This window comes from Egretta garzetta, unplaced genomic scaffold (genome assembly GCF_000687185.1).
Source record: "Egretta garzetta isolate BGI_Z169 unplaced genomic scaffold, ASM68718v1 scaffold72, whole genome shotgun sequence".
Classification (NCBI taxonomy): domain Eukaryota; kingdom Metazoa; phylum Chordata; class Aves; order Pelecaniformes; family Ardeidae; genus Egretta; species Egretta garzetta.
Window position 1 is genome coordinate 1,035,688 of NW_009259032.1, and position 10,420 is coordinate 1,046,107.

The window sequence follows — 10,420 nt, forward strand, 5'->3', positions numbered from 1 at the left end:
GAGGGAGGCAGGTCGCCGCCCGTGTAGCTCCAGCCAACTCGAACGGTCGTGCTCCTGTGCTGGCAGATAGACAAAATGAAGAACTACCTGGTGGAAGCTGGGTGGTTTGGGTTTGTTGGTTTTCGTTGTTTCTTTTTTTTTTTTTTTTTTTTTTTTTTTTTCCCTTGTTTGTGTTCCAGGTGTTCACGAACGGGCGGGGAGCCGTTATGGCTGGCTGAGCCGCCTGCAGTTTCAAAAGCCAGCTTTTTTAAAAGCTTTTGAGTCAGAACTTGTTATTTCAAAGTACGCTTCCAGATGTGTAATGTTAGTTTTAGGAAGATCAGAATTTATCCTGCAAAGTGACTTTTCTCCCCTCTTTAACTCTGCGCTTAACTAAGCTTGTGGAAATTCAGATTTTAGGAATGCGTGGAACAGGCGACTTTGTGAAGGGAGGATGAGGGATGGATAGAAACCTGAATTTTGTATTTGATTTACCAAGTGATGGCTCCTCTTGCACTTTGTGCCTTGAATTCAGATATTTCTGGCAAAATCTTGGTACGTTTAGCGATTGTGACCAAATGCCCATACTGTGACTCCACAGTTAGCTACTACGTCGCGTTCTGTGCATTTTTACAATATCTACCCTGGTGATAAAAAGCGGGGCAAGGGGAATTCATGCTTCTGGGTTAAGGGTGTTTCTGTCTAATCTAGGCCCCTGCTGGCTGTAGGAACGGGTACCTGATTTGTGTTATAAAGCTTCAGGCCGCTTAGGGTTGGCAGTATTTATTTTAGCAAGTTTAAGCCAAGGTAAACATCTGCAGTTCCGCTATTACAGGTAGAGCAAGGGTGTTAACTGGCTCTGGCAGAGTCTGATACTGTTTATTGTACTACTACAGAAAGTCATAAACTACCCATTATTTTTTCCTATACATGCAGGGGATGAATCAGACCTGGCAAGCTCAACAAGTGTTCTTGGCGCTGTTATTTCTTCCAGGCAGTGAAATTTCAAAAAGGCTGGATGACTGTATGTCTGGTCTTGGGAATTTGCATTAATCCCCTTCCAGTGATTCCACAGGAACACCACAGCTAGTTTCAACGCACAAAATGTCATTTTTCTTATATCGGTTTGTAGTGCATGCTATGAAATGCTTCATCCTTCCCAACTGTCATAGTAATGGCTCAGACCTTGTTTGCATGGAAGAAAATCAGTGCAAGTCTTCTGGTATAACTGAATTATTCCAAAATACATGGATGCTAATCTGGAGTAGATTGCGAAGGGATCTCTCCCAAAGACGTCTAGTCTGCAACAGCGTTCCTCATCAGGTTTTTTGGAGATAAGGTCTTGAATTTGATTTCACAGCTTGTCTGTGTGCCCTGCAGGAAGCTATTGCATATCACGTTTGCTGAAAGAAGTTGTGTCCATTGGAAAGCAAATTTCAGATCATTTGATACCCTGCCTATTTTATCCTGAAGGACAGACCTGGAGTCATGCTTTGTAAAACTGACATCTAAGGGTACTCCAGATGCTTACCCTTGCAGCACCTGAAGCTGCTCCGCGTTGTACGGCGATGATGCCTGCCGATCTGCTCAGTCAGTTGCGCCTATGTACCCGTTGATAAGATTTGGTTTACAGATCCATAAATCCTGCTCTTTCACCCAGGCTCTGCACCATTTGGCTTGAAAAGCTTCCTGGGATGTATAGCCGTGGTTGCAGAGCAGGATTTGTCGAGGTGCTGAGAGCAGTGCATGCAGACGTGCTGACAGTAATCCACGCAGGCTCTGCAGAGGTGTGAGTGCACCATAACTCGCTGACAGTAACCATACAGCAACATCTCTCTGGTCCCTATACATCACCGGAGGGCTTTGCGTGTCAGCTGCATGCACAACGCATTTCCGTGCCAAAATGGTACTCGGAAGCCATCCTGATAAGGAACAAGAAATTCACTCTTGATGTGGGTCTCAGACCATTATGTGACCTCCAGTTTGCTTTCTGAATTTTTTTAACTTTGAACGCTGCATGCTCAAGGAACACAGCTCAAATGAATGCCAGTCTCTTAATTCAAACTACGATTTTTATTATGCAGTCTTTCCATTCCTATTGCTCATTTCACTGCAGTATTTGAGTATCCCCTAAGCACTCCTGGGTTTATTATATTTTTTGCTCAGTAAGAGAATGACATCCGAATTTCAGATCTTGGTTTACTCATTAGTACTTAGCTTCCTGTGAGCAAATGTAGGGCAATTAAACCTTTGTGTTGAATTGATAAATTTCAGATCTGGGATTCTTTCCAAAAGCCAGTAGTGTTTCTCTCGTTTTCTCACTTGGCTGAACAAGAATTATTTTAAATGAACCATGTAACAGATGTCCTCTTTTTGTTGTTGTTGTTGTCTTTTAGGTTATTAAATGCAAGGCTGCTGTTGCCTGGGAGGCAGGTAAACCTCTCTCTCTTGAGGAGGTGGAGGTTGCTCCACCAAAAGCTCATGAAGTTCGTATCAAGGTAATTAAATCAATCCTTAGCTGCATGCATTGTATTTTGGGAGACTAAGTATTAAAGCTGAACAGTTTGTTTACCAACAGAAGAAATGTTGAATGGATAGTGTTAGTTCATCAGTATCTCAGTTGGCTTTACAAAGAAGAAAATTGTGATATTTAGATCTTCTGTTTATGAAAAACACTTTTTTAATTTCTACCAGTCTCACTTCACAGTCTGGTCTAAAGATCACAGCTAGTCTTTGGGATCAATTCCAGTTGTTACAGACTAAGCTCCCACAAAACATCTGAGCTAGGAACACCTTTGGTCTCGTTTGAAGGGCAGTAGCTGTGTAACACAGGATTTTACTTTGGTCAGGACATGAGTTACTGGCTGCTGAGCTGTGATTGGTCTCTTGGATTCCCTGTACCCAAGTTTCTGATGTGATCAGGACTTTCTAGTAGCCTGTATCTGTCAAAAAGTATACATTAAGGTGAAATTTATCTGTTGTGGAAAGGGTCTCTGCGTGGTGCGTAAGATTTAAACTGGATTTATGCAGGACTGAGAGTTGCGTGTGGTCTCTCTGGTCATTTTACCTTTCTAACTAACTTCAAATCTGAGATGCCAACCTACTTTGAGACAACTTGGACTTCTGATTTCTAGGTTCAGGAAACCAGGTGTCGTCATCTACCTGTTTCAATGTCAGAATTTAGTTTATGGAAATGAGAAAAGATGTACTATCATGACTTTGCTTTTTCAAAGTAAAAAAAAAAGTGCCTTGCCTTGGTGCTGCTATGCCTTGCCAGGAGTGAAAATATGTTGGCCACATCACCAACACTGCCAGGATTGGCAAATTTGTCCGGGCAATTGTTCCGAATTTCTGACCAAAGAGAAATACTCAGATCTGTGCTACTATTTTGTTCTTCGAGGTGCCTTAGATTATGTATTTCTTCACAGATAGTTGCCACTGCTGTCTGTCACACTGATGCCTATACTCTGAGTGGTGCTGATCCCGAAGGGTGTTTCCCTGTCATCTTGGGTCACGAAGGAGCAGGAATTGTAGAGAGTGTTGGGGAAGGAGTAACAAAAGTAAAGCCAGGTAAGAAACCAATCTTACAAGTTTCCTGCCTTCCTTAAAAGTGTTACTTTACTACAAGGTCAGCTGTCAAATTGGGCCACTGAAATGCTATATTGCAGGATTTAATATAATGCCTCGTCCTGGGGTGTACACTTGTGTAGATGTCTCTTGTCTGTGAGATACAACGCTAAGCTATTCAATGTGCTCTTGGTTTAATGCTTCAGAGAGCCTAGCATACCAATTTCTTACTTGAAAAAGGGGTTTCTTTCAAATGATAGTTGTTACTTGTTGGTTTAATTAAAGGGCATAAAAATGTTTAATCATGTAGTCCACTGCTGATTTGGGGTTGTTGTGTTTTACAGTAACATTTCTATTTGTTCTGGGATGATGAACAGTTCTGATCAGCTGTCTGCTCAGACATGAGAAAGGGGTTTTATCTAGTGCTCTCTATAAATAATGCTACTTTATACCATAAACTGGTTTTAATACACAAAGAAGGTTTTAAGTGAACACAAGCTCGCGTAAAAACCATGAAAATTCAGTTAACTTCATTTTTTTCCTAATGCCTTGCTTTGACTTGATAACTTGATGGACACAGAATATTTCTTATTTTTTCTTAGGGGACACTGTTATCCCTCTATACATCCCCCAGTGTGGAGAGTGCAAGTTCTGCAAGAATCCTAAAACAAATCTGTGCCAGAAGATAAGGTCTGTATGCTTTTTATTTTGACACGCAGTATTGTATTTGTTCAATGTGTACCTGTTCTAGTTATCAAAAGTAATTGTCAAGTGGTACAGAATTACACAGAAAGCTCTTTTTTTCCTTAACACCTGCTTCCCAGCCACACTTTCAGCTCCCATTCTGAAAGACAGTCTCCCAAAGCCAGACAAAAACCCTAGTGACATAATTGACAGGTGCTATTCCAGGGAAGTGTGCTGAAGGAGGTGGAGACGAGTGTGGTACCGTGGCACGAGCAGTTAGCATTGATAGCTAACAAGGTCAGCGTGTTGGCAGACTCCATTCCTCTCGGTGCTTCCACCGAGGAGGAATTAACAGCGTGAAGTTTTAGGAGTTTAGCATTTAATTTCTGTGAACTCATGGGTTTATTGGAATGATTAAAAAATAACGGTGCAAGTATGCACCTGCATCTCTGTGCTACTAACCAGGTACTGTCTGGTGAGAGTATTTACTGCTTAAGACTCTGACTGTGCTTTGCTGTCTTTGCCTTAAGAATTACTCAAGGGAAAGGACTCATGCCTGATGGCACCAGCAGATTCACCTGCAAAGGAAAGCAGATTTACCACTTCATGGGGACTAGCACCTTCTCCGAGTACACTGTGGTGGCTGATATCTCAGTAGCCAAGATAGATGCTGCAGCACCTCTCGATAAAGTGTGCCTGCTGGGTTGTGGCATCTCTACTGGCTATGGGGCTGCTGTTAACACTGCTAAGGTAAAGGCTGTGGTTGCCTCTGGCTTTTCTCTTTAACTATATCTGAGCCAAAGTACACAGATTAGGGGCTAGATTCAGACTGTGAACATGATGTACCCAATTTCTGTTTCTTCTTCCTCTTCACCTGATGAAGTTCAGCTAAGAATTTCTAATGTTTCCATAAAGGCCAGATCAGGTTGGAAGAACCTGATGCCCTTTAGAGAAAATCCAGGTAGAAGATTCTGCATCCCTTTTGATACCAGCTATATATAAATTACTTTTCCAAGTCATCTTAATCTTGCTGCAAGTCATTCTGATAGCCTGAAGCGCAGGGTGAGACAGAGCTGGTAGGTGAGTGCGCGTGAGTGCAGGGCAGGTTACGGGAGTCGAGTCTTTGGGCAAAACGAAAAGCTTAGTGCCTAAAGAATGTTTGGATGACACTTCTGTACAGTTTCCCTTATCTAAGCAATAAAGTCTTGTAGCCATATATATTTGCTTCCATCTTTTCTTCATTACAGACTTCTTAACCTGTGTTCCCACTCGCGCAGAAGGATGACTTTTCTCGTGAGTTGCTCATGGCTCTTTTCTTATTCCTAGGTGGAACCTGGCTCTACGTGTGCTGTCTTTGGTTTAGGAGGAGTTGGGCTGGCAGTAATTATGGGCTGTAAAATAGCAGGAGCATCCCGGATCATTGGCATCGACCTTAACAAGGATAAGTACGCCAAAGCCAGAGAGTTTGGAGCTACTGAGTGCATTAGCCCTCAAGACTTCAAGAAGCCCATACAGGAGGTGCTGGTTGAGATGACCGATGGTGGTGTAGACTACTCATTTGAGTGCATCGGTAATGTTGGAGTCATGGTGAGTGTGTGCCCAACAGTAGTACACAGAAGGAGGGGATAGCTAGCTGCCACTTTGCTGTTTAGCCAAATAGCAAGATGAGCTGCTTCCTTCTTACAGAAAACATGCTATACTGCTTTATTTATTTTTTAAATAGTAGTGATAAGTGCTATGACTAAAAAGGCCAGTTTACATCCAAGCCTAATTACGCAATGAAAGCAGATGCTACCTCTTAGGTTGGAAATGTCACTTACAGTTTACAAACATTTTTCCTTAATGGGAGTTCTTTGAGATCCCATTTTCATATGTTGACAGTTGAAAAATTAACAAAACCCGCATTAAAATATATTATACAATGAACAGTAAAATCTGAAGGACCACTCAGTATTTCCCCAATATCTCAAATAATAAATTTAACCTTTGGAAATGCAGAAGTATTACTGAATGTAAGGCTAGGTTTTCAGGAATTACAACAGCATTGGTAACTGTCAGTGATGTGGTCTACATTGTCTTGTGATTACAGTTTATCACAACTCCCAGTGGGAGTTCAGAGTGAACCCTCTGGAAGACAGATGGGATATAAAAAGAGCAAAGTGAATCTTTAACAGTATATGGAACCTGAACCAATGGAAAACTTACTTAACATGATTTTCAGTGTATTTATTGCTCCTTAAATACCACTGTGGTGATTCATTAACTGGGGGAGGAAAGGAAGTGTAACCCGTGTCAGTCTAGGCAGCATAAACATGAGCAATGAACAATCTGCTTTGTCCTGTCCATCTGTGAAGAGGGCTGCCCTGGAAGCCTGCCACAAAGGCTGGGGAGTCAGCGTGATAGTCGGAGTAGCTGCTGCTGGTCAGGAGATCTCCACACGGCCATTCCAGCTAGTAACTGGGCGGACATGGAAAGGGACCGCATTTGGAGGTAACTCTTTTTTGGTATGAGGACAAAAATAATTTACTTTGGGTTAAAGCTGGGAAGAACACACCACCTTGCTTTTGCTTCTGCAAGAAATGTACTACTGACAGGCTATTCATAAATGCTGTGTTGACTTCTAAGATAAAGACTTTTAAAATCTGGTATTCCTTCAGGCAAGCTACAAATAAACACATTGGTATGATATCTCACCTATTTTGAAAAGAGAGTGTAACTATATGCTATTCCGTATGAAAGGAGTGGTATAGAGGGATTGCTTTATTGCCAAGTGAAGGTTTGGTTCAGTTTGGTCCAGTGAAAGGACCTTGTCTTTGGGGAGATAGGAAATCCTATAAACATGGTTGTGTTGCTTAATCACTAAGCAAATTGGGGGGCTGACATGGGAATGTGCTATAAAGAGCTTTAAAATAAAAAGCAACAAGCGCTTGATACGTATTTTCTGCTGTCAAACCAAAAGCACGCTGAGACTTCTACAGCTACCGGTAACTTGGGGATTCAGTAATTGCTGAAGTTCATCGAAGTACCCAAACTTGATGTTATTATTACACTGCCCTTTTTTCCAAGTAATACAAGACTTGGGTGGGTTATAAAGATACATAGAGGGGCTGATGGAGATGCCTTGTGCGTGCTTTCCTAGGTGAGATCTGCTGTTAAGTTGAATGCTGAAATACCTAGTGAAAGGTTAATGCACTTAAGCGTCTGGGTAACGCGTGCTCTTGCCAGACCTAGCTGTCCTCTTGCATGCCTTACTCAGTGCCTGCCTAGAGGAAGAGGGACAAATGTGTCACCGATCTCATTCCTTTTCATATTTATCACACAAGTGCCTGTGTAAGGGTTGTATTTTTATTTTCTCCTTGTTTTCTGAGGTGGGTAGAAAAGGGAAAAACAAATGCATACTTTCTGTCTTTCAGGCTGGAAGAGCGAACAATGTACCAAAACTGGTGACTGACTACATGTCCAAAAAGATCAAGGTTGATGAGTTTGTGACTCACACCCTGCCTTTTGACAAAATTAATGAGGCTTTTGAGCTGATGCATACAGGACAGAGGTAATGTTCATAACACGGAAAGGCATAGAAGACATTTCTTGATCAGACACTGTCAAAATGTAGGTTCCCTGCCCACTGTCATGTTTTAAACAGGAAGAATAAAGGCCGACACATACCATGGACATTCATTCTGAGATAAACAAATACACTTTCTCTGAGCTTCCAGGCATGTGCCAAGACACAGGCAGAGAGTAAGAAGCAAGCAACAGTGTATAAGGGAGATGATTGATACACAAGTATGTAAAGCTGATAAAAGGGAGGAGTCAGTCTTAAGCTCCCAACATTGCTAAAGCGTTCTTCCTCAGAAAAAGAAATATAGAGACTGAAGGGGAGTTCACATTAATACATTTTTAAGTCATTAAGCTGTTAGTCTATTTTAATTAAACAGTAGATTTCAGCATATTTTCAAACTATTTCCGAGTACCAGCACAATCAATCACTGGGAATAATCTTTTTAATATGCTACATTTTAAATTTTTTTTCCTCTAGTTTGAACTAGGGTAGAACATTTGTATGATGGGTTTGCCTTTACTGAGATTAATGGCAGCCTTAGGCCATAGCTGGATTAAAGTTCCTAGTGAGGCCTAACTCCACTGGGTATTGAAGCTGGTAAAAAGCCTGCTTGGATGCGTGATAACAGTATACTTTGCAAGTAGTGATCAACCTGCAAAAGCAGTGCAAAATAGGATATTCTTATCAGAGGATATATTAGGTGGTCCTTGAAAAGCCCTGTGCAGATACGGGTATGGATGTGCTTGAAGGAAAATGGGGGCCAGCATGGGGATACTGTGGCAGAACTGGGATCTGCAGGTTAAAATCTAATGTAGAAAAGGGGAACGGATCAGACTGTTTTAACCTGAGATGTGCTAAAGCTTGTCCTGCTCTGTCTTTTCAAGAGCAGGCCTCTTCTAAAATAAAGTTTTAATGAAATGTTCTGTAATTTGTTGAAAATTCAAAGACTTTTAATGAGATCACTACCAGTGCCTCAAAGAGTAGAAACCAGCTGATTTAGCAGACTAGGTCACATGCTTTTTAAGAACATGTTTTGAATGAAGGGAAGAATCAGAAGGCAGACAAGGAAAAATTGGAGAGATGTTCCAGTAAAAAAAAAAAAAAAAAATTTTCCTGCATATTCACACTAATGCAGGCAACTCTATTTATCCATATTTAAGTACAGCTGCAGATGGATAAATAATTACCAGAATTATCTCAAGAAGCCAGCACAGTCTCAATCCGTAATGATGTATAACTTTCTCAAAAGTAATAACTTTATCTCACATGTATTCCTATTTTGGATAAATCAGTTAACAGTAACTGCATTTGTACCTTCTACAATTGGAATGACTGCATTGATGCAAATTTCATCCAGCAGTTGATCCCCCTCCCCAGTTACAAACTTCTGTTATCATTTCAATGCTTTATTCCTACATGAGCACATCCCATAAAACTAATAATGGAAGTTACTTAAAATTCTCCAAGCAACCAAAGAGGGAATGCCCCAAATATTAATGTTCCTGATCAATATTCTAATGTAGTTTGAAAAAGCTTCCATTTTGAATATATCTTATTGGGGGAGAGACTAAAAAAACCCAGAGATAACCAGCATTACTAACCCATTTTTATCTAGGATTTTTAATAAATATTATAGGCATAAGCGTAACTTCATTCTTACAAGAGACAGAAGTTGAAGTATGTCTCAGCAATGAAAGGAAGGGGAGGGAAGGGAATAAAATGGACTTACTGGTAACTTTTTTCTTTTCTTTTCCATTTTAAGCATTCGAACTGTTCTAAAGCTTTAGAGCCCAATGTGGACCTTCCAGGTGGCCAGCAACATGGTAACTGTCCTTTTATAATGGAATTTCTGATAGAGGGTAGAATCAAGCAACTGAAAACTCACTGGGACGAGGAAGACTGTATTTTAGGGTGAGCATTCTGAATACTAAATGACAAAAAAAATCAGTGACCACTGAATAGTGTTATAATTAGCGCTGGTTGTGGAACTTCTATTTCTGTACTTGTTCTTCAAATTAAATAGTGCCTAACACACTTTACTTAATAAAAGCTTATTTCTAACCAGTGTTGGAATTATTAGCATTAAGAGTGTGACTGCGATGGCTGTGTCTTATTTGTTTCCCTCTCACCGCTAACAGCTACCTTACCCCAAGACAGCGCTATACAACTGGGACAATTACATCTTTTCCATTTGTCATTGGAAAGATGTCCCTAGAGCGTTCTGAAAATAGTTGAGGTAGCTGCATTTCTAATTTCATTTCAGACCGAGTAAACAACAAAGTTAACTCCTGTGAATGTCCCTAGAATTCAATTTTGAGCGTCTGGAAGAAATAAAAAGTGAATTTGTACCAGGAAAGTGAGCCCTCCCAACACAGCATTCTCAGTACGTTGTCGCTCCAGACATGCTAGCTGAACACAAGATAATTCGTAGAAAATTTGCTGTCAAGCCGTTCCAGCGAGAGTAGCCTATAACTACAAGATAGTTATCAATAGAATATTAGCTCAATGTCTTAGCAAAACGAGTCCCCCAACTGGATCTAACATTTAAAATATTTATGCTATAACAGTTCTTGTGGGCTGCACAGGCTAGATCAAGACCATACAATCATGTTGTCTGCATTACATTAT

At 40.8% G+C, this 10,420-nt stretch overlaps 1 protein-coding gene across 1 annotated transcript; it reads left to right on the plus strand.

The window, feature by feature from the left end:
- The first annotated feature begins 480 nt into the window (after positions 1-480).
- On the plus strand, positions 481-9,803 carry LOC104122606 (alcohol dehydrogenase class-3-like). Its single transcript, XM_009634761.2, is given in 10 exon segments — positions 481-534; positions 2,376-2,477; positions 3,408-3,549; positions 4,149-4,236; positions 4,761-4,980; positions 5,557-5,817; positions 6,585-6,720; positions 7,644-7,659; positions 7,661-7,780; positions 9,555-9,803. Coding segments are annotated over 10 exon segments (1,164 nt in total). The 3' UTR covers positions 9,580-9,803.
- The last annotated feature ends 617 nt before the right edge of the window (positions 9,804-10,420 follow it).